Source organism: Gadus morhua, chromosome 11 (assembly GCF_902167405.1).
Source record: "Gadus morhua chromosome 11, gadMor3.0, whole genome shotgun sequence".
NCBI lineage: Eukaryota > Metazoa > Chordata > Actinopteri > Gadiformes > Gadidae > Gadus > Gadus morhua.
Genome location: NC_044058.1, coordinates 21,326,757 through 21,351,537, shown reverse-complemented (window position 1 = coordinate 21,351,537; position 24,781 = coordinate 21,326,757). Strand labels below are relative to the sequence as shown.

Here is a 24,781-nt window from a genome sequence, read left to right as displayed (position 1 = left end):
CCTCCCCTACCTCCACCCCCTCCTCTGTTCTCACCTCCTCCTCCGTCTCCTCCCTCCACCTCCTCCTCCCCCCTACCTCTCCTCCTCCTCCCCCCCTCCCTCTCCTCCTCCTCTCCCCTCCACCCTCCCTCCCCTCCTCCTCCCCCTCCCTCTCCTCCCATTCCTCCCTCCCCCCTCCCTCTCCTCCCCCTCCTCCTCCTCCCCCTTACCTCTCCTCCTCCTCCCCCCTCCCTCTCCTCCCATTCCTCCCCTAGGCTTTGAGCTCTCCCACTGCGATGATCCCGGGGTGCCCCAGTTCGGCTTCAAGCTGTCGGAGGAGGGCCACTTCGCGGGTAGCGCCATCACGTACGGCTGTGACCAGGGGTACACGCTGCACGGCAGCGGCACGCTGGCCTGCATGACCGGGGAGAGGAGGGCCTGGGACAACAACCTGCCCTCATGCATAGGTAACACCTCTCATTTTGGGGCCCTGGCCTCTCTCTCTCTCGCTCTCGTTCACTCTTTTTTTTTCTCTCTCGCTATATATGTCTTTCTTTCTCTCTCTCCCTCTCGCTCTCTCGTCAGTCTGGTGAACCCCCCTCAACCCCCTGTACACACATCAACACTTAGACCCACTGTGTGTGCGTCTCTCTCTCTCTCTCTCTCTCTCTCTCTCTCTCTCTCTCTCTCTCTCTCTCTCTCTCTCGCGCTCTCTCAATCTGTCTCTGTCTCTTTCGTTCTCTCTCTCGTTCTCGTTAACTCTCTCGTTCTCGTTAACTCTCTCTCTCTCTCTCTCTCTCTCTCTCTCTCTCTCTCTCTCTCTCTCTCTCTCTCTCTCTCCCCCCCCCTCGGTCTGTCTTGCTCGCACCCTGTCCGGCCCCCTCCGTCTTTCTCGTTCTCAATCTGTCTCTCTCGATCTCCGTCTCTCCCACGCGTTCCTCTCTCTTTCTCGTATCGGCTCTTCCTCTCTCTTTCTCCAGGGGTCTTCCTCCTCCTCCTCCTCCTCCACCTCCACCTGTCTGTCTGTCGGCCTGTTTTTCGGGGTCTTGCATCATGGTCGGTGCAGGCCCTGGCTGTCAACACCGCCGTGCGTTGCATTAACGCTGCTGATTCGGTCGGACACCGCTTCCCCCTCGACGGCGGCGCCGTTCAAAGGAAACGCTGAGAGCGTCTCGCCGGTCAGAGCGCTGACGCAACCCTCGTGCTTCCTGATCCCGCCGTCGGTCCTGACACGCGTTTCTGTACAGGAGGGACGGAGCCACGGCCGTCGTTCCAATGCCGGGGATTACCGCCGACGTCTCTGTTTACGGAGCGTTGTGCCGGCATCTCCAGTGTTAGGCCAACTTTAATTACAGGGTTTATCCTGTCTTTCAAACAACAATGGTCCGTTTTGAAACCGCCACCGCCGCCGCCGCCGCCGCTACCACCGACAAACTGCGACAACAACAACAACAACAACAAGGGGAACCACAATGGGGCATAATCACGAGATTGCCAGGCGAATGGAGCGGGCGAGGGAGGGGTGGTACAGTTGAGAGAGAGAGAGAGAGAGAGAGAGAGAGAGAGAGAGAGAGAGAGAGAGAGAGAGAGAGAGAGAGAGAGAGAGAGAGAGAGAGAGAGAGAGGGGGAGAGGGGGAGAGGGGGAGAGGGGGAGCGAACAGATAAAGCCATTAGCTGTGTGCCTCCGGGCCCTGGGAAGCCTTGTGCGGCCCGGTCCGTCGGCCGGTGATGGATTAGGGTTAGAAATGATTTACAAATGCAGGATCGTGTGCGGGATTGCACTTTAAATGTCACCGCTTCCTGTCCCTCATGCGGTACACACACGCACACAGAGACACACACACACAAAGTCACGCACACTTGTTTATGTTTTTCCGTGTTCTCCCGCCGCTCCCGAACGGCACATGACAACCTCGCTAGCATGTCATGTGTGAATACGTCTGTGCGTCTTCAGCAATAGAGGGGGGGGGGGGGGAGAGTGTTGTTATTGACGAACTGTTCAACGAGGTTTGGTCAATACTAACCATCGATGCTGCGGCGTCTGCCAGGTGAATTCCAAGTGGGACCCCATCCTCCATCCTTCATCGAGGACCCCCCCCCCCCCGCCCCCCCCCTCCACAACACCACATGACGCCGTTGATTATACACCTGCATCCCAAGTCCGTCTCCAGCAATCTCCCCGTCCTGATTATAATGAAGTGGTGTTTGTGCTCGCGGCGCGACCGGACGCTAAGCGAGGGGAGGGGAGGAGGGAGGGCGTGCGGCGAGCGAACGCCACCGTAGTGCTTTATTTATTAACACTTGTCCCGGCTGTGTCCTTACCCAGCAAGGCCCCCGGTCTGTTTATGTTTCTGTAGACGCGGTCTTTTTAAAGTTAATTAATGGCATCATTAGGAAGTATACTCCGGGACAACACACGCTTTGCATCCCTAAGCGTTTGGGACGCGCAGGAAGTGCTCGTCGCGAGCGCTCCGGTGTGTCAGGGAGGGGGGAACATAGTGGGGTTTTAGAAGCTGTTTAGCTGCTAGATTCATGATTTTACCTGGAGACTGGCTTCTGCCCAAGCCAGTGTGACTTCTAGGTTATTAGGTTAGTAGCTTATGTAAGTAGCTCAACAATAGCAGATCTAAACCTCTTCAACGATTTCAAAGCTTCGATGAGGATAAATTGTTTATTAGCCCCAAGGTCAACTGGTGCTAACAAAATGGACTCATCAACTCCAATATGTTTGAATGTGACGACAGTCAGATCTCAGCATAACCCAATACAATAAATACAACGCTGTTTGTGTGCGTGTGTGTGTGTGTTTGTGTGATTGTGTGTGTGTGTGTGTGTGTCCCTACAGCCGAGTGCGGTGGCAGTTTTAAGGGCACGTCCACTGGGCGTATTCTGTCCCCAGGATATCCATTTCCTTACGACAACAATCTGAGATGCACCTGGACTATCGAGGTGGACTCCGGCAATATCGTCAGGTAGGCACTCTTTTCGTTTCCCTACAAAATGCGTACGGATGTATGTTGGTCTTGGCAATGGTGTCTTTGAATCAATGTTCTATACAGTGCGTCCTATGTACATACCTTCATTAAGATTGAATTATTATGATTATATACATTTGTTATTATATGCAGCTACTTTCAAAGACAGATTCGCCAAATAATGATTTCCATAATTCCTTGAACAACAACTCCACTGTGTGACATTATTCTTGTAATTACGCCGCAGAGGAAAAATAGCCCACAGGCCTCAGCTCTCATTCAGATAACACCTCTAATGGTTTGGTCCAAAATGTCTAATTACCCAGTATATATATATATATATATATATATATATATATATTTTATATGCCAAATCTATCACAACACAATGGCAATAAAGGCGTCCTTATTGGCATGTTTTGCCGTCACACCCCCGAAGGTGGGAAGACAACCTTCACCATTCAAGGAGGATATTTAATCACGTAACACACACCAACTCTGAAATGGTCCTCACTTGCCACCACTTATAAAGAAGTAGAGTAAAGAGAAAAGCGAAATAAATCAAAACAACACAGGCAGAGGTTTTCCCCGCGACGTGGAGGGGTTTAGCGAAGGTGTTGGAGGTGAAGGCGGTATCGGGGGGGGGGGGGGGGGCCCAGGTGTGAGCGAGGGCGAGGGCCCCTGTGGATGGGCCCCGGGATGCCCCATTAGGCAGTGATGGAGGGGGGGGAGTTTGCAGACAGTGATGGCACCCGCTGATGATATTCATTGCAAGGTGCAAGGGGGCGGGGGGATGTTTCTCTTACCCGCTAAGTTGCTTTTCACAACGCTCGCTTTGCAGCCGAGGTGCAAATCCCATCGCGCTTTTGTGTGGTTAAACAATTCGTTCTATCGAATGACGAATGCACATTCCAATGCTCTGCCACCCTCTTGGTCGTGGTAGGGATTGTTATGGGCGGCAGCGGCACAGGAGGGTGGAGCAGGTTGTCTTGCGTCCCGGGGGGGTGGCTGGTTCCTATTAGCCAACTGTCGCGGCGTCCCGACTTTGAGCAGGGCCCCTCCCCCTTACCGCTCCCCAACGAGATGGCTGTTGCCTTTAATGGCTGCCACCGCCGTCGTTGAGCGATTCTGTTTATGAACGTGTGTAGGACTAGTTATGTTGTCAGGCTTAACTTGTAGAGCGCGTTGCTGCATAAATGCATTCTATTTTATGTAGCACTGACGAAGAATACGTTTTTCTTTAGGACACTTGGCCAGCAAAATATTTGATTGAATTTTTTAGCGTGATCATAGGAAGATACAGGCAGCAAAGTTACCAAGAATACATTCAGTGAGACAGACAGACTATGCCAACTAACAACTCTCAGTTAGAGGGCTGAATGAAGATATCACTATGTCCGAGGAGAATATATACAATTCCTTTTAAATTGACTAGTAATTATGTAAACAAGTTTAATATAATTTGTATATAATTGTATTTTATAGTTACGATTAATATTTCCACGGCAGGCACTAAGTTGTAAAGTAAACGCTGATCAACAATGACAGATTGAAACCTTTTTTCAGCTGATATAAGAGCTTCTAGGAGGACAAACAGGTTGTCAGCCCCAAGACCATCTGGTGCGAACAAAATGGAGAAATCGTCAACTTCAATGCGTTTCGAATGCGACAACAGCCAGATCTCACTGTAACCCAGCCGCTCTCTCTCTCTCTCTTCAGCCTCCAGTTCCTGGCCTTCGACACAGAGGCGTCCCACGACATCCTGAAGGTGTGGGACGGGCCCCCCGACAACGAGATGTCCCTGAGGGAGGTGAGCGGCTCCCTGCTACCCGAGGGCATCCACTCCACGCTCAACCTGGTCACCATCCAGTTCGAGACCGACTTCTACATCACCAAGTCGGGCTTCGCCATCGACTTCTCCAGTGAGTGCACACTTTCTCAGGCTCTCGCTCTCGCACTCTTGCTTTCTCTCTCTTGCTCTTGCTCTCACTCTCTATTGCGCTCTCGCTCGCTTTCTTTCTCTTTTTTTCTCTCTCGCTCCCCCTCTCTCTCTTCCTCTCTGGCTCCCTTTCTCTCTCTTGCTCTCTGGCTCACTCTCCCTCTCTTGCTCTCTCTCTCATTGTCGCTCTCGCTCTCTCTTGCTCTCTCTCTCTGGCTCCCTCTCTCTGGCTCCCTGGCTCTTTCTCTCTGGCTCACTCTCGCTCTCTCCATCTCGCTCTCTTCTGCTCTCTCTCTTGCTCTCTTTCTTTCTCGCTCTCTCTCACCCTCTCGCTTTCCCTCTCTCTCTCTGTCTCTCTCTCTCTGTTTCCCACAGAACCAAGTACCTCCTTGTTGTTGAAGTTGCTCAAGAGCAGTGTTGCTCAAGGTGCGGTACGCGTACCCTGGGGGTCCTTTGAAGGGTCGAAGGGAGAGCCATTCTCCCTGAAAAGCGGCACAATAGAGCCCCATTATCTTCTCCTCCTCTTCCTAAAACTCTGTGTGCTGGTGGAAGGTGCAATCTGTTGAATGACATGGAGAGGGTGTTTTTGAGTCGCAATAGCTCGAGAACCACTGCTCTAGAGGATAGCATTCCTTAAACTATGTGTCTCGAGCCGGGATCTGCACGTGTTGATAACCTGTACAGAACACCCGAAAAAGAATACTTGTTGTGCTGAAGAAGTTTTGCAGGGTCGTAAGAACAAAGCATGACGTGATTGCAGAGAAAATGACCAGGGCGTTCCTCAAGCTTATTTCTTAGCACTTACTGCACTACTCCTCCGAAATGGCAAAATTGGAAAAACCCTCAGCAGACGACAGCAATTCGAAAACTGTGTTATAAATCAGAAATCAATGTCAACAAGACCCCACTGGTTGTAACTTATGGTCCGTTAAGTGACCAAATTCCAGCTGCAGTACAAAGCTAGTTTGTCTGCAAAGAACTTCTTTGGCCTCGGCCAGCCCAAAAAAAGGATTTATTTTGAAGTATGCTCACCGCTTCAGACCACTCTGGCCCAGGTGAAATCGGGGATCCTTTGGTTCAACAAAAGCCTCACCAATTCCAAAGTGTCGCCAGAGCAGTTGGGTCCCAAGGACACTGAAATTGTGTTGGGGTCCCCGCGATGAAAAGGTTTAAGGGATGCCTGCTCTGTAGTCGAGGCTCTTAGATAAGAATACTTGCCTGGAATCTGTAAGAAAATATTTAACCTATGGCATTTCATTCGTTTTATACTTATGGATGGCCATCATCCATATTCTTCTTGACTGCGTTTATACAGCGCTTTTCTTACCAGTGTCCACTCAAAGCTCTTTACAATACTGCCTAACATTGACCCATTAATGCACACTTTCACACACCGACGGTGTTGTCAACCATGCAAGGCCACAGCCAGCTCGTCGGGAGCAGTGAGGGTGAGGTGTCTTGCTCAGGGACACCTCGACCCTCTAGGACAGGGATGGGGAACTGGCGGCCCGCGGGCATGTGGCCCGCGGCCCGCATGCCCACTCAGCCTGCACATAATAATAAAAAAAATTAATAAAAAAAATATATATATATAATAATAATAATAATAATTGATCGAGTTACAGAAAACTCGTTCAAGAAAGATGAGAAGAATTCATAGAATTCAAAGGCAAACCCATGTGTCTAGTATGTTTAGAAGCGATATCAGTCATTAAAGATATCCACTTAAGTCGCCACTACAACTACTACAACTGCTTGTTGGGTTTGAGTTCATTGAGTTGTTGCACTTAATGTTGGGCCACTGTTTTTCAGTTTTTTGACTTCATTGAATGATGATGTATGTGAGCCCTTTGCACTGATAAAAATACTGACCATTCATGTGGCTGTTTGAGCATGGAAAACATGAAATTAATGTATGTTGGTTCAATTAACATACCGTACATAGGTTATGATTCTGGACGATTTTTTAGGTAGTGGCCATCGCCAAAATGCACCAGAATACAGGAAATCATCTACCAAATTCAAAATTATGTAGCTTCTCTCAGCTCACGTATAGTTGAAGTGTGCAGTCATGTGGCCCTCCGATGGTTATGATAAAAAATGTGGCCCTCTTTATCATGAAAGTTGCCCATCCCTGGAGTAGCATCATCATCACTGCCAGCTGACATCAGACGCCTTGCTAGAGAAAAACAGTTCCAGCCATCACATTAGGTGAGTCTAGAAATGCAGCAAACATGAGGCTTAGTAACACAGCAGTTATAGACTTTTTTTGTCTTTTTTTTCATCTTTAGTTATGTGTTCATAATGGTATGGCCCTCTGAGGACTTTGGAAAAATTGAAATGGCCCTTGATGTGAAAAAGGTTCCCCACCCCTGCTCTAGGAGGAGCTCGGGGATCGAACTAGCAACCTTCCGGTTACCAGGCAACCCGCTGTACCTCCAGAACCACATGCCGCCCTTACACACATACACCCAAGCTACTATGTATCTTTTTATGCCTGCGTAATTTCCTTTTTTTACCCTCGCTGGTTCCCATTAGCCCAATGCCGTCGCTCTAACTGCTCCCCACGACGGGTGGCTTTGATGGCTGCCACCGCCATTGCCGAAAGATTGTGTTCATAAATGGGCGTATCAATGGTTGAATGTTTGGCCACTGAATGTCAAGCGCTTGGAGTGGCCTCTGCTTGCTTCTGGCTCGAGGCTGGACTCAGTCCCACCGTGATGAAATTACGTTTATCATATGAAACGTTTGAACCACGTCACGTCTGCGAATAACCTCGTCTCAGGGGAGGGGTTATTCACAATACCGTCAGATTCCCCCGAATCGTCCCCACCCAGGGCTGCTCCACAGCTGTGCTTTGGGTTTGTATAAAATAAAATAACCTATACGATGGGAAAACCCCTACATGATTTTACCTGCTGAGATGGGCCCCTAATCTCTTTAGGTCCTTTTTTTTTTTACTTTTCCAATAACTGTGTTGGAGCGACAGAGAGAGCCCGACAGCTGTCTAGGACACGATATGAAATCCATTGTGCAGGTGTCCAGGGGTCTTCACACCTGCTTGCGCCTGTCGTGCAAGCACACACTTATTTGCGTTTGCGTTTGTGTGTGTGTGTGTGTGTGTGCTTGCATGTGTGTGTGTGTGCTTGCGTGTGTATGTGTGTGCGTGTGTACATGTGTGTGGGCTTGCGTGTGTGGGCTTGTGTGTGTGTGTGTGTGTGTGTGTGCGTGTGTGTGTGTTTGTGTGTGTGCATGTGTGTGTGTCTTTGTGTGGGCTTGCATGTCTGTGTGTAAATGTGTGTGGGCTTGTGTGTATATATGTGTGTGTGCTTGCTTGTTTGTGTGTGTGCGTGTGCATGTATGTGCGTGTATGTGTGTGCCTGGTGTGTGTATGTGTGCATGAACGTGTGTGCCTGTGTGTATGTGTCCATGTACGTGTGTGTGTGTGTGTGTGTGTGTGTGTGTGTGTGTGTGTGTGTGTGTGTGTGTGTGTGTGTGTGTGTGTGTGTGTGTGTGTGTGTGTGTGTGTGTTTTTATCTCCCCTCAGGCTCTCTGGCCACGGCCTGCAGGGACCCGGGTATGCCCATGAACGGCAGCCGCAACGGGGAGGGGCGGGAGCCCGGCGACGCGGTCACCTTCTCCTGTGACCCGGGATACGAGCTGCAGGGGGAGAGCCGGATCACCTGCATCCAGGTGGAAAACAGATACTACTGGCAGCCCAGCCCCCCCAGCTGCATAGGTGAGAGGGGGGGGGGAGGGGGAAGGAGGGAGGGATGGGGCAAGAGGGAGGGAGATTAGGGAGTCAGAGGGAGGGAGGGATGGGGCGAGAGGGAGGGAGAGAGAGAAAGAGGGAGAGGGAGAACGAGGGAGAGGGAGGGGTGAGTTGGAGGGAGGGAGGGAAGCGAGTCAGAGGGAGGGAGTCGTTCCATTATATTAACTCGCTGCAGCACGGGCCATAATTAGCCCGCGTGCCTTTAAGGCTTGTGTAGGACAAACGGGATGGGTGCTTGAGATGAGGATTGAGGTGTTGCCAGGCGCGTCCGCGGTTGCTTAGGAGCTCAGCCCCAGTGTTACTCGTGGATCATCGTAGTGCACTTACACCGCTAATTACCGCGCAGAGAAATCACTCCAGCAAAAAGTGACTAAGGAAGCGCGTTGCGCCTCAGCCGCTGCTAAACTGCTTGTGGCTCACGAGCAAACAAATCCCACTCTGACTAACGTACGCCAGGCCTGTCGTTGATGTTCTCTGGCTGGCCCTGAAACCATGGCAATGGCGGAATACGTCGGTTTAAATATGGCAGTCGAAATTAAACCCCACAGCAGTATGTACTGTAGCCGCGACTTTATTTGACAAAGATAGTTAAACAGTGATTAGTCACAGGTAGTAGGCTTAGGGCTCGCACTTCTGCCCTCCAAACATGTGAACAGAATGTGACATGTTTGGTTCTGATCAAGGGTGAAATGGTTTGTGAATAATGCCGGGATCATACTGACTTTTAAGAAATCAATGGTGCTCTCCGGCACTACAAAGCATGGAAACCACACTGAGTCGAGACGCACAGCTGAGCTCATCAGAGTGGTTGTGAGCGGCTCTGAAGAGAAGATCAATACTTCAGAACATTTCTGTGTTGTGTCATGCAGTGCATTGTAGTTCTGTTTGACTCAACTTTAAGCTGGGAGACTTTACGACTAACTTGAGGTCTAATTTGGCTCTTACAGACAAACCAGACAGATTTCCATATTTGATCGAGAAGACAAAATACAGCAAAGAACAAAAAGGAAGGAGTGAAATATTAGATAATTACGTTTTTTAATTTACAAATGTCCTGGTTCATTTCCATGTTTTAATATTTTATCATCTACAGAACTATCTGTCTGAGGTTTGAAAACAGTGTGGGCCTCTTTATATTTTAATAGTTTAAAAGCCCGAACAGTTAGCACTGGGAAGGGCAGCAATGAACTACAGTGGTTCTCAATCCACTGATAACCACTATATCTATCCACTTACTTATTTGTTTTTTGAACAGAATCATCTTATCATAGTAGACCCCATTTCAAGCCCTGCAACTGCTTAGTCATTGCCAAAATAACCAAGTTGGACTACAGTAGCTGGATATCCCCTGAGGGCCGATGTTTGTGTGGACCATCGCCTCTCTTTCCCTCTCCACCCAGCACCAGCGGTCCTATCTAAACACGCGTCTATCTTTATCAAATTCCGATTGATGTATTTCCTCCTCCCCCTCCCCCTCTCCCGTCTCCTTCAGCCCCATGCGGCGGGAACGTCACGGGATCGTCGGGATTCATCCTCTCCCCAAATTTCCCGCTGCCGTACCCGCACAGCAAGGACTGCGATTGGCTCATCGCCGTTCACTCCGACTACGTCATCTCCCTGGCGTTCATCAGGTACAAACCCGAGAACAGTTTCCAGGACTTTTGCCATGTCCTGGAAAAAAAAAGTGTGTTTTCCTTTCATTAAGAACAGAGTCTCGTCCTATCTGCAGATGGTCTGGTGGCTTAAACACAGCTTTATGGGAAATAAAACAAGTGGGCCATGTTGGTAGCCCGACAGAACTCTATTTATAAGTCACTGCACACATAGCGGCTGTACTGTGTGGCATGGAATTGGTTGCCCTCTAAGGTGGGGACGGCGAGCGTGCGAGTGCGGCACCACGTCGGGTGAAGTCGGATACGCGTGTTAAGCGACGGAGGGGAGTTTGTGTGGGCTTAGCGGAACAAAATGCGTGGATGTGAAGTTCAGGATGGCATAAGATGGAAGGAATCCCGACCGTACACACACAGCCTCAGTAGCCGCTAAATGAGGTTCTCGGAGCCGGCTGGGTTTTTTGAATAAGCCCAAGCGCCAAGTCTTTGTGGAATAATTATGATTTCACACTTCATTTCCGGCGGACGGTTGAGAGAGAGAAAGGGCATTCTATTGCCCTCCCCGGCTTCCTTACCCTCTGTGATGGAAAAGTCGCCAGTGCCCACTTTGTCCTCCACAACAAACACAATGCAGAGGTGGCTGCACGCTGCCCGCTCCTGTTAAGAGCACGTAACGAATGGTCGGAGTTCTGGGGCTTGCCTTGATGCAACTAAAACACAATTATCTCCAGGCTATTGATATTTTTGTCCATAAACAAAGCTTGTTAGTTTAAAAACAAATGCTCTGTCTCTGTCTCTCTTTTTTGCTGTCTCTGTCTCTTTATGTCTCTCTCTCTTTCGCTGTCTGTGACTCTCTCTCTCTCTCTCTGTCTCTGTCTCTCTATGTCTGTCTGTATCTCTCTCTTTCTCTGTCTCTCTGTCTCTGTCTCTGTCTCTGTCTCTCTCTCTCCCTCTCTCCCTCCTTATCTCTGTCGCTCCATCCCTCCCTCTCTCTGTTGCTCTCTCTCTCTCTGTCTCACTCTCTGTCTCTCCCTCTCTCCCTCTATCTCTGTTGCTCCATCCCTCCCTCTCTTTGTCGCTCTCTCTCTCTCTCTCTCTCTCTCTCTCTCTCTCTCTCTCTCTCTCTCTCTCTCTCTCTCTCTCTCTCTCTCTCTCTCTCTCTCTCTCTCTCTCTCTCTCTCTCTCTTTCTCTCTCTCACACTTTCTTGCTAGCTCACCCTCTCCCACACTGCAGCTGAGTTAGTATGGAGCGCAATCTTACGAGACCGCCATTGACTTGTCTTCTCACGATGTCTTGGAAGATATCGTGCCATCACAACGTATCCAGACTATTTAATCTATTCCCACCTCTTGGGGAAAGATATTGTTTTTTATTCATTTGTTTTATCCTCTTTGTCTTGGCGTATGCAAAGCAAACCGACGCGGGCGTGCGTCTCCGGCGAGGTGTGGCGGCGCAGTCTAAACACCTAATGCCACCGTTATGCTTGCGTGTGGTTAAGAACAACAATCATGTTTTTAACAATTCACACGTCACCCCCCCCCCCCCCCCCCCCCCTCAGCTTCAGCATCGAGCCAAACTACGACTTCCTGTACATCTACGACGGGCCCGACAGCAACACCCACCTTCTGGGGAGCTTCCAGGACAGCAAGCTGCCGGAGAAAGTGGAGAGCACGGCCAACTTCATGTACCTGGCGTTCCGCAGTGACGGCTCCGTGAGCTACACCGGCTTCCACCTGGAATACAAAGGTAGGAGGGCTCACGGCATAGATAGGGTCGGCTTAGCCCAGAGGGTAGGGCGGGTTGGCTAGTAACTGAGGGTTGCCAGTTCGATCCCCGGCTCCCCCCAGCGTGAGACGCGAGGTGTCCCTGAGCAAGACACCCAACATTAATTGCGCAGCTGGTTCAGTGGAACGTATGCGTCAATGCCGCCGCCATCTCGCCGAGGGGGAACCACCCACCGGAATGAAAAAACGTCCTTCTTTTTACGCAATCCTCAGGAGGATTGTCTTCCGACATACGTCGGACATGTGTTTGTGGTAATGAAAGTAATAAGAAATTAAAAATCCATGATCGATATATATATATATTTCTTTACTATCATAACAACGCACGTCTGACGTATGTCAGAAAACAATCCGGCTTGAAGGTGATTTAGAGTGAGTTGGAATGGGAAAGGACCTCTGCCCCATCAGACGTTCATTCATTCATGTGGTTGTTTACCCCGTGGCAAGATGGCGGCATTGTTGACGCATGCTTAGGAGCCGAATGCGATATCTACTCAGTGTATATCTTTGAGCTCATGGAGGGACTTGTGTTTCGCCGCTCCGATCCAAAGGCACTGGGATTTAGTTGGAATATGGATGGATATGTATGTATGCTTTTTGAAGTGTCCGCAATGGATTCTTTTTTCCACTCTCCCTCCCTCTGAAGTACTCGCTGGTAACCTCCGATTCACCCTTGAGTCGTCCTTCTTTTTTTTATTTTTGGGCCATGGCGTAAATTACTTTTTAATAACACCGCTTTTATTTGATCAAACAACCCATTTACATCCAAATGAAAACATTTTCACACGTCTTCTCTTAATTGGAAAGTCTTCCTCTCTCCTCCCATCCCCTATGCCGCCGCTGACATTGTAATTTCACCCTTTCTCGTGGCTGCCAGCCAAACTGCGGGAGGCTTGTTTTGATCCGGGCAACGTGATGAACGGCACCAGGATGGGCACCGACTACAAGCTGGGCTCCATGGTGACGTTCCAGTGCGAGGCTGGCTACGTGCTGCAGGGCTACTCCACGCTCACCTGCATCATGGGAAACAGCAAGAGGCCGGAATGGGACCGGGCCAAACCAAGCTGCCAAGGTGAGCAGGGTTCCTTTTAAAGTGATTGTCGCTGGGGGTATCTTTGGCGTGCGTAAGAGCGGTGTGGGGGTAAGAAGGGAGTCTATGCGCAGTCTAGGTGAACTCTGAACAAGTGAGCCTTGAGTCTGTTGTAGAAGCTGGAGAGCGACTCTGCGGTTCTGACATTAGCAGGGAATATCGACACATCTCCCCATACCAATAAACTTCTCCTATTCATTAATGCAATAAACTTCTTCTGGCACAAAAGTCGAAGGAACTGAGCAAATAAGGCACAGGATACACTGTACCCAGTTTCCATATCCTTTGCAATCAAGCACAGGATACACTGTACCCAGTTTCCATATCCTGTGCAAACAAAGAACGGGATATACTGTACCCAGTATCCATATCCTGTGCATACAAGGCACAGGATTGATTGTACCCCGTTTCCATCCGTCGAATGCATCAAGAGGAGGTGAATCGGAGGCCATCTCGTTCCTGCCAGGGGAACACGCAGGCAGCCTTCACCTCAGACGTTCCTACACTTTTCCCCGCTCATCTCTCGCGGCGTGGCAAAGGCAAGCTTCCCGAAAGCCGTCACTTTGAGGAAGCTCCACTTAGGCTAAACCTCAACACGGCGTAATCACGTACACACCTCACCTCTCGGCAAAGGAAGCTCTCTCCCGGAACCACCGCCGCTGTCGTCGCTCCGTTTCAAACCAAGTTATATTGTTTTGGATTCCCCCCTTGGCGCCTCTGTCATCCTATATCCTCCTGATTTCACACCTGTGTGCAGCGGGGAAAAGAGCCCCCCCCCCCCCAAGCGAAAGCCGGGGAGAAACTGCTGATGCGTCAGAGCTCATGGTCGTCGGAGACAACAGTCGGTGACACGCAGGCCACCCGGGCTGAGACAGGGCTCGGGGAAACAGCTGGCGAGACGGCTCTCATTCGACAAATGACTAGCATGTGTTTGTTTACAATGGAGGCCTCCCCTCCCCCACCTCTCTCCCTCCCCCTTCTCCCTCTCCCTCACCACACCCACCTGCTGGCTGGGATCCATGATGTCGGAGGCAATTGTGATTGGGGAGGGGGAGACAGGATTTACTGCATCATTACCAGCTTAAGATTGGATAATAGCGTGCAGGTGCATGACAGACAAAGTGTGTGTGTGGATGGAGACGATGGCCCCATCGGACCAGCGTCTTCGTCGGAGGGGCCACAGGGGAAAAGTTAAAGATTAACTGATAGTACTAGTTCTAGTCACTGGTGTTCAAGGCACGGATCTGGGGAGACTTTTCCGTAAACACAGCAACCACACAGGCAATCTCCCCGACGCAAAATTGCAGTCTAGAAGATGTATTTCTATGTTGTTTTGCATTTATCTTTTGCATTGTTTCTGTTGTTCACTTTACATCAATCAATCAAAAATGTTTTTCTATTTGCAGACTAAAAGCTGTTATTACGGCCTTATTTTGCTGGCAGTCATGTGGATTATATATATATATATATATATAGTTGTGTGCTTTGCTGAAAGATGGGCCTACGTTCAACTCGTGTTTTTGTTTTCTCTGCTGAAATGTGATTTTAAAACCATACTCATCTTCTTTTGTTTTGCCATCTATCCTCATACAAAATTATATTCAGCAGCAGTAAGATGTCTATCCACACACACACACACACACACACACACACACACACACACACACACACACACACACACACACACACACACACACACACACACACACACACACACACACACACACACACACACCTGCGCCGGTGGGAATGGAACTGCCTTGAAATTGTTCGTCATTTACTAACTTGTTATCCGACGTTGTGCGCTGTTTATGTTTGTCATTCATTTCCGTTGCTGATGTATTTACTCCTCCTTCCCCGGGGCGACTCCGTCCGTCACAGTGTGTTTTCTCTCCCTCTCTCTGTGTGTGTCCGCAGCCCCCTGTGGAGGTCGCTCCATGGGCTCCGAGGGGACGGTGCTGTCCCCAAACTACCCGCATAATTACACCAAAGGCCAGAGCTGCCTCTATGACATCTTTGTCCCCGGTGATTTTGGTAAGCATTGAAAAGTCTCTTCTCTCTCTCGCTCTCTCTCTCTCTCGCTCTCTCTCTCCTTGATGTGGACCATTTAAATTCTCAATAGTCGTCATGCCTCTCAGTGAATTGCATTTCCAGGGCCCTCACAGAAGGTCAGGGGTTCTCATGGTCTTCATCGTCCTCACTCAAACAGACCCCATTTGAAAGTTGCCAGTTTGAGAGATGTAGTGCTGTGAATGTGGGCAAGCTAACTCTCCTCCTGCCTAGCAGTTTTGCCGGGGGCACCACGATTCAGGAGATGTGTAAGCCTGTGTTGCAATAAGAACGAGCTCCCCGCGGTCCCATCCCCCTCAATCTTCTAAGGTATTATTTGTATCACCTACACCCAGTCAAGCGGGTACTGCAGTCCGCATTAACCATATTTGAGAAGGGGGTGTCTGCCCACCCCCTCCCTCCTTCCCAGACCCACAGCTCATGCGGGTTGCCAGGGCGAGGACACTGAACGCGCATGAGCGCAGACTGAGTGCCACGTTATGCATTGGACGTAAGCACATCTATTCTACTTTGACCGTGGTACTCGACGGCGAGTCCTACACTGTGAATTGATCGGCTGATTTATACTTTTGCGGTTTAATGTTTGCGAATTATGGACCAGCTCATGTGGATTTAATGTAACTCTGTTAATGTTGGATGGATGGATGCATGGCTGGCTGTGTTTACGGTCATACGGTTATATGCTGACGTCAGCGGAAGCTTAATACAGCTAACATGCTCGGTACAAAATTTGCCAACTGGGCATCACACCTGAGATCCTTCTCGGCTCTGAGCTCTCTCCATCTTAGCCTCATAGCATAAATGCCCAAGATATATTTTATGCTTCATCTTGTATTTAGAGTAAAATGCCCAAGTAAAATAGATGACTTAGACAGATAGTTATAATGGAATGTAAAAGCAGTTTGATTGGCTTAGGATATAGCCAATGAGGCACAATGAATCAGCAGCATTAGGAGAGTAGAGTTAGGTTAGCTATCACATTTTGGCAGAAATACGACTTGGGCAATTATGCTATGAGGCTGACAAAATGCATCTCCGAGAGTCACCCTTGGTCAAGCACAGCTGTGGTCATCAAGCTTTATCGATAGAGGAATAGACTTTTAGGTTAAGGAGACTTTAGTGCAATCTCAGTTCAATCTCAGTCTGTTTGTTTGCTTCCATGGCTGCAGCAAACTGAGGTTTTGTGCCAATTTGTTGAATGACTGGCAGTCAACTCCGAGGCTAGTGAATCACACCAGTCAAAAACAAGAACATCGACCCGGAGAGAAGACTTTCTCAAGGAAATACACGGCTCTAGCATTGTTGTCTGGAAAAGACAGTATTTAGTCTAAGAGTTAAGTTCCTTAATCTCTAACCAGTGGCCACTCAAAGCGCTTTACAATCAGGGTGTCCTGGCATCCTTAAAAAGTCTTAAAAAGTCTTAAATTCATGTTTCTAAATGTAAGGCCTTAAAAAGTCCTAAATTCGTTACAAATGTCATATGCTGGTCATGTAGAGGCTTCTTCCTTGCTAGCTGCATATATAAACAATTATCTCCGTGCTTGCTAGCTAGTCTGCGACATGGGTAGGTGCAAATTCAAGGACAGTTGGCTGGAAGACGTCCGTTTCCGAAGTTGGCTCGCGTCTGTTGCCAACCCCCACCATCGCGTGTTTTAGGTCTTAAATTTCATTCAAGGTGGTATTAAAAAGGTCTTAAAAATTCTTAAATTTGACTTGCTGAAATCTGCAGATACCTACAATATTGCCTAACATTCACCCATTCACACACCGACGGCGGAGTCAACCATTCAAGGCGACAGCCAGCTCGTTGGAAGCAGGAGGAGCCGGGGATCGAACTATCGACCTTCCGGTTACCAGCCAACCCGCTCTGCCTCCTGCCCACTCTACCTCCTGAGCAACATGCTCCTTTAAACAGCGTCCCTGTAAGTTGTATGTTGTGTATATTAGCTGTTAGGAACAACCCAGGGGCAACCAGGTAGACCTTCCTATTCAAACAGGCCTCTGTCAAAGCCCTGTCTCAGGGATACTACTCTTTAAATAGTCGTGTTGCACGCCCACGGGGGACGGATTAACCGTCTCCGACTCAAAATACTTTGTCAAAGGTGACAGCCGCGGCGTCAAATAAATGTTCTCTCTCGCTCCGATCACTTCCCATCGCCGCTCCGTTTCATTTGAGTGCATTTAGTTTCTGTGTCGTTCTGATACTGAACGTCGTCGCAGCGTTGATCAACGGTGCGTATGAACGTCTCTTCGTGTGCACTCAGCGCGAACCGCAGGTCTCAAGAGAAAGGGTTTTATTACGCTCTCATTCTACACTCGTCTATTCTGCTTATATCAAATGATTATCCATTTTTTAATGAATAAGCTAAATTTTTCGCATAGTACGAGAGACTGGGCATCGAGACATGCACTCTTTGTTTTGCATACTATTTATTTTGCAAGGGAGGATGTCCATTCTCCTAATATCCAAATTATTATTACATTGTTGATTTAAAAAAAAAAAAAAATTGACAGTTTTCGTCGCATTGTGCGAATGTCAAAGGACGGTGCATTGAGACAAGCGGGACAGACATCGTAAATGTACAAGACATGCTCAAGACAGATGTACAAGACATGACATGTACATACAAGACAACATTAATGCGCAAGTCAATAAACGACTGCATGTTAAAAGCGCTATGTTGATGAAGTCTGATCTCAAACGCGACAGGGTGATGAAACGGTCAGCCAAGTGGTTCACAACCCCGGTGTCGGTTACTCAAATAAACATGGGCAGACAAACAAGCACTCCTCCTCCTTCTCGTGAGCTCCTTGCCCAGGACCCGAGCTTCGATTCAAGGCTGGTGACGGAGGGGGGCTCCGGCGAGATCGCCAGATTATAGAATAGGGTCGGGAGCATGAAGACGCGTGTAAAAAAAGGGGGAAAAAAGAGGAATGATTACATTGACATGAAAACTACCGCGCTCGGTCGGTAATGGAGAGCAAGGTAGAGCCCTGCAAGGCTGCGCCGGGAATAAACGGGAGTGAGCCAACATGTCGGAACCCCTCATTCCCGGCTATACATAATTCAGCGGCACTGATCGCTGACCGGAACGCCGTGCTTCTCACCTCAATATACCGTGTGAAACACAAATAGGTGCTCCTCTCACATCACACGGCAGGGGTTTGTCTTTTCCTTCTAAGAATCCTTTGCCTTTTCCCAGGCTGGGATTAATCCCACCATGTGACAATCCAAACCCAGGAGTTAAGACGCTCCGTGACCATGTCCTAATTTCCCCGGACGTCCGGAACCGGCTGATATATTTTTTGTTGTACGAATATAGAACAGGAATAGAAGCGCCTGCAATGAACCGACGGTTCAGAAAAAGCCTAATGGGGTGTGGAAGTCGCGGAGCGACCGACGCTCCCACCAAAAGCCTCGAGGGATTTTCCTGTGAGATTTCTGGAGTGAGTCTCAGAGAGATGCTATGTTGCGATGTAAGTCCTGTTAAAGATGGCTGCCGGGGGGGGGGGGGGGGGGGGTTGTTCATCATGCTGTTCTCATAACGCCGTCGGATATAGAGGTAGAGTGAGTCATTGATTGAACACTTTCATTGTTGTGTGGGAGCCGGAGATGCATTTGAATGTACAGAACCGGACGGACAAACGACCCGCCCCGAGTTATGGGCAGTTTGGGTCCGACTCTCCTTTGTTCACGTTGGGTTTTATGGATCCACGGGTCCGCACAAGCATCGTGCTGATGGAGCCGTCCTCCTTCTGGGATGATTGTCTATGCTATTAACCATGGGTGGAAACATGAGCACAAAGAGTGTAGTGCGGTTCAAATGTGGGCGCTTGTCGTTATAACGATGGTGATACCCCGACACCAGTTTTGGGACATAACATAAGTAACATAAGTAACGGTTATGTTGTACTCGAGGTAGACTGCATTATGAAGCAGGTACAACTGCGTTAACATACGGTTATCCATTTTAGAACCGTTTTGAGTGAATAGTTAGGGTTAGGGTTAGGGTTAACCCTTTTTGAGTGTTTGGATATTTCTGAATACAATTCGTATTTTGTATGAGAAGGTACAACTACATTAAAAGCCTCTTATCCTTTTTAGCACCGTTTTGACCTGAGTTAAACTTTCAAAACAAATTCCTACAGTTTGAGTGTTCGGTCACTATTTAAAAGTGGATTTCTCGACACAACTCATATCTTGCCAACACGCTAAGGCGATAAGCACGAGGCTGTGATAAACACCTACAACACAGATCATATCTTATTGTGAGACATTTAATCTTCCAGCAAAAGTATTTACTTTTTTAAAAACGATCACAGACGGAATACACACCGTCCACACTCCACGTATGTGATGCAGTAGCAGCCAGGCATGTGACTGACGCGGTCCCTATTGTGGCCTGTGGTGTTTGTTAAGCCTTTGAGACGTTGTGTCAAGATGGCTCAACTGACAGGGAAAGGTCAGTGGGAAATATCATCTCGCAATGCTGTCCGCGGGACACGGGGGATTTACACCCAGGGGGACGAGTGCATCACATATACGGATGTCTCTGCTCCCGTTTTGTCATCGTCGGAGACAGGACAGTCCTTGGGAAATATGATTTGAAGATGTTTATGAGAATCCTGTGCGCGGGAGTCTTTTATGTCGTGATGCTTTTATTGATTGAACAGTCCGTTTAGCTTTGTGTTGTGTTGTGCGCACAAAGGGTGCGAGCCACTTTGGATGTTTAGTGTCATTTGGGTTGTGTTTGATTTTATAAATGCGTGTTATTTTTATTCACTCGTGTGGGTATTTTATGATATATTGTGGGGAGAATAATGTGGTGTTTGCGCTAAAAGTAGCCCCTTCAACCTATTCACATTCGTTAGGTGTGCGACCATAACACAAATTGATTTTCACTATTGAAATGATTCTCATTCTTAGCTTGCAATCATGGCACGGTGTGTGTGTGTGCGTGTGTGTGTGTGTGTGTGTGTGTGTGTGTGTGTGTGTGTGTGTGTGTGTGTGTGTGTGTGTGTGTGTGTGTGTGTGTGTGTGTGTGTGTGTGTGTGTGTGTGTGTGTGTGTGTGTTAACCTGAGCGTTTTGTGTTGCTTACCAACCAGCAGCAATACATTGTTGTAAAGTAAGGGTTGAGAAATATTGTCACCAGCTGTAAAAAATAATAATGGGCCTTGCAGCATTTCACAGCATGTAAGTAATTTCTCCCGATGGGTGTTTATACCGAGACAGCAATAAATTACATTCGAAAGTGGTTGAATTATTAGTCATCCGTAGCTATACTGTTCACACTATTCAAAGAAAATCCCCAAATAAGTCTTTCTATTTTAGTTTTTTATTAAATGCAGTGAAATAGATCCATGTTTTTAATGCACAATATGAATGATAGCCTAAAAGGGGGTACACACATACACACACGCTTACATACACACGCTTACACACACACACACACACACACACACACACACACACACACACACACACACACACACACACACACACACACACACACACACACACACACACACACACACACACACACACACATGCGCACGCGCGCATGCATACAAACATGAAGCTGGTCTGTGTGGTTTTCAAGATCCAATCAAAACATGGAGAATCAAATCCTATTTCCACCAGATTTCGTCCTTACACTAATTAGCTGTTTTACTCTGAGGCATGGAAGATCGGCTCCGAATGCCATTCCACATCGTCTTCAAGTCAGACCGTACAGGCCTTCATGTTGGCCTTGCAATCACTGTCTGTCCATTAAGGTTATTGCAATGCCTGCAGGCGCGGGTTTTCAGTTAATTTACTTCAAATCATAAAAGTACTGGAAGTACAAGAATGAAGTTAGTTTAGAAATGTCGAATTGAACCGCACTGGTTTTTGCGACACTCATGAGAGAAAACCTCTAAAAGAGTGTATGCCTCTGCATTGCCGAGCTGCCAATTACCAATTTCATCCCTTTCAGTTGATTTAATGTGAACCCCAGTAGGTATGGTGGACAACGGGGGTCATTGTCTTGACTAGACGGTCGAAACACTGAAATAAAACGTCACGCATCTCAATGATTTTCCATAATCAGGTTTTGGTTTCATATTCATTACGAACCCTGATAGATACGTTGTGCACTCAACAAGACATGCACTCAGCTCTCTAATTAATTCTGTGCTTCTACATTTCTTGTTATACTTTTTCCTCCACGTGCCATGCGGTTTCATTCCTGCATCCCTTGACCCCCTTGGAAGCCTCTTCAATTATTCGCTCGGAAATAATAATAATTGCCGGTCGTAATTCAAACAGCAGCGTGGCGGCGTCGTGTTGCATGGCAGAGGAATTTGTGTTGGCAGCAAACCTTTGCCTTGGGCTCTGCTGGTGAACAAACAGAACTCCTCTGCCCCCCAGGTCTCGGCATTGTGCTGTTTGCACACAGTTCAGTGGCCACTATGCAACTTTTTTATTCATTTGTTTGTTATTTACTTCCAAAAGGGAATGCAATTTGCCTAGGAGTAACAACAGTTAACCTGACAGTGCCGCGCCCCCCCCACACACACTCGACATCACGCACATGCATGTACGCAGCACACGCATAAGATAACACACACACACACACACACACACACACACACACACACACACACACACACACACACACACACACACAATTGCAAGAAAAACGTATACACAAACAGGCTTAGACACACACAAACATGCACAAACACATACACGCAGGCTAATACACACACAAAAAGAGAAAGCTCCACACCACACATCAAGGTAAATTGATTTTTTTATTTAGTCAAGGCTAGGATGTTGCCCGAGGCCTTTATTGTTCTACTTGGTGAATATTTAATATATTTTGGGTCGGATAGGCAAAATTTTGCCCACCACTGGCTTCTTTCATCGCATATTGTATTTGTTTGGGGAAAAGACCTGTACAAACTTGTGGTTATTGATAAAAACAACACAATTTGCATTTTATTTTGTCAAGTAAAACCTTGAAATAGTTGATTAGGAATTGTTTTTACTTTGCAACAATTAATATTAGTGTTTGCATGAAATATGGATGATCATCCCACTCCTCTCTTGTGGCTCTGTTGCCGCCCAAACACAGCAAAGCTCCATCGTGGAGCCCAAGCGTAGAGCACCAGTGTAGCTCCGTCTTCAACCCCTTTTCAACCCGCTCCCATGTTGTTGAAGCCACATGTTCGTCGCAGAGCACCAACGCTCCACCGGGGGAGCTGCAGCGCGTGGCGGGGCCGAGACCGCGCCCCTCAACATCGGGTCTTATTTATCCAGCGTGGGATTTAATACACCGCTCATGTGAGGGCAAGGGCGCAAGGAGGTTCAGCTTTCCGGTTTTGCATTCTCTGGGGGTGCAAGACCCCTTTATGTGGGCATTTTTTCTGGGCTGCTTAGGGTCTACTTGTCCACAAAAAGATGGATCATTGCATATAATTTCAAAGTGATTAGATGAGTGAGGGCTCTGATCCTAAGATGGCGACAGACTCCAGGGAGACCAGGCACCCCGACCTCACCCTCCCCCTGTCCACAGAGTGTGAGGGCTCCCTGACTGGCTTGATGAGTGTGAATATGATGTCACGCCCTATGGCCTTAGCGGTCATCAAATTGAACACCGAAGGGACAGCAGTCACCCCCCCTACCACCAGCGACACCTCGGCAAGCAAAAAACACAAAATGAGGGAATATCTTGCAGAAGATTGGTGTCATTAGAGCATAACCTTGGGGCTCTTCGATTTATGGACAGGACATGAGAGAGGGACAGGGAACAGTTCGCCGCGGCAGAGAATGAAACGCAGTTGACCTCAGGCTGGCTCAGAACAGAGGTCACGGCAAGGTTTTTTTGAGCGTGTGTTAAAGTTTGAGCCACTGAAGCCATGGTGTTTCTATCCTGTTGTTTATCCCACCTGCCGAGCATCCACTTTCCCTTAAAAACTACTGGACAATGGAGAATAGCCTGTTAAATATGGGTTGACTACGGATGAGATGTCCAGAGGGCCAGTCCAAATGCATCAGATCCATCACTGGGACCCATGGTGATCGCCGGCATGGCTTGCAGGCAGAACACCAAGGCCACTGGCATTGTGGGTGAATTGGTCAACAACAAGGCCACTGGCGTTGTCACTGAACTGGTCAACACCAAGGCCCCTGGCATTGTCACTGCAATGGTCAGTACCTTCGCCGGCAGCCCAAAGGGCTCAGACAATCCTGTATCACAGGAAATGGTCAAAGAAACCTAACTCCTATTGCCCGTCGGGTGCACGTTTGTACCTCTCGTGTACGATCTTCAGAGTGTAGATCACGGCACATCAAACCGCTCTCCTGCACCCATTAGAGCTCGGAATAAAGACCAAAAAAACACATTATCATGTTTCCCCCCCCTACATTGACCGTGTGCTCATTATGCAGGCGTTCTTGGGTCCGATCTGACCTGGCGTTCAGCTGCTTTCAATTACCATGAAAGTGTCATCTTCTCGCTGTGCTCCCGGGCCACATGTGTCTTCTGGAGCAAGGCGGGACCGGGCTGCAAGGCAGCACTACACCGCTAACGATCCCGGTGCTAATAATAATATTACGAATAATACTTTGGCTGGTAAATTCAATTTCCCCCACCCCCCTTTTATCCCCCTGCCGTATCCGGTCATATTTCCTTGTGCCCAGGGGAGTTTTCTGGCTGTGGCATATGTGTCTACATTATCCCAGTGACAACATATGCATAATGATTGCCAAAGGGATGGCGTCAGGGGGGCAATGCGTGAAGCGCTGACAGATTGCAGCAATAAATCTGGGATGTAACGAGTGCGGGAGGGGGGGGGGGGGGGGGGGGAGCGAGGGGGTGGACAGCCAGAGAGAGAGAGAGAGAGCGAGAGCGCGAGCGAAGGGGGGACGAGGACCACCGAGGCTGGGTGGCTTCTGCAGCCTTTCCGGAGGATGACTGGGATCAGGAAGGTGTGAGGAGAGAGAGAGAGCGGGAGGCGGAGGGGAGAACGAGGTGGAGGGCGAGATGGAGTGGGCTCCGGACAACCGGCTGCCGCTGACCCCGTACGGACTTAGCCGGCTCCGAGGCGATCCATGTAAACAACTTAATCAGAATCCGGCCGTGGGCTTTCACTGGCTTAACGGGATCTCGTTCCAAGCCCACCCCAGAGGGGTGGGCTTGTATGTGAGCAGAAAGACGGGCATATGTCATTAATATGCCTTTTTGTTTATGCCATGTTTGGCTCTCTCAGGAGTTTACATTATTCATGTTGAAATGCATCTCAACCTCTTTCTATTTACCTCCGTCATATCGTGTGTGTTGGTCCCAGACCGCTCCTTACCACGTTAGTATGCTCTTCGGTGCTTTCCCTTTGGATTACCTTATCTCTATTGGAGATCTCTGCCAAGTTTTCCCCCCCGTTTGGGTTTCTTTGGTTCGGCCCTGCTTGCTTCCCACTCTCTCATTCCTCTCCTCCTCTCTGCCTTTAAACACCAGCTCATTTACTCATTCACTCCACACATGGGCGAGTCCCTCCTTCCCCGAGAAACCCGTGAT

General features: G+C 48.6%; 1 protein-coding gene across 1 annotated transcript in view; it reads left to right on the top strand.

Annotated features, from left to right (window-relative positions):
- The window catches only part of LOC115553642 (CUB and sushi domain-containing protein 3-like), a 251,189-nt gene that overhangs the window by 98,328 nt on the left and 128,080 nt on the right, over positions 1–24,781 (top strand). The window contains 8 exon segments of the mRNA XM_030370072.1: positions 255–446; positions 2,825–2,951; positions 4,674–4,876; positions 8,441–8,632; positions 10,158–10,296; positions 11,835–12,022; positions 12,938–13,132; positions 15,068–15,184. Coding sequence (XP_030225932.1) covers positions 255–446; positions 2,825–2,951; positions 4,674–4,876; positions 8,441–8,632; positions 10,158–10,296; positions 11,835–12,022; positions 12,938–13,132; positions 15,068–15,184 — 1,353 coding nt within the window.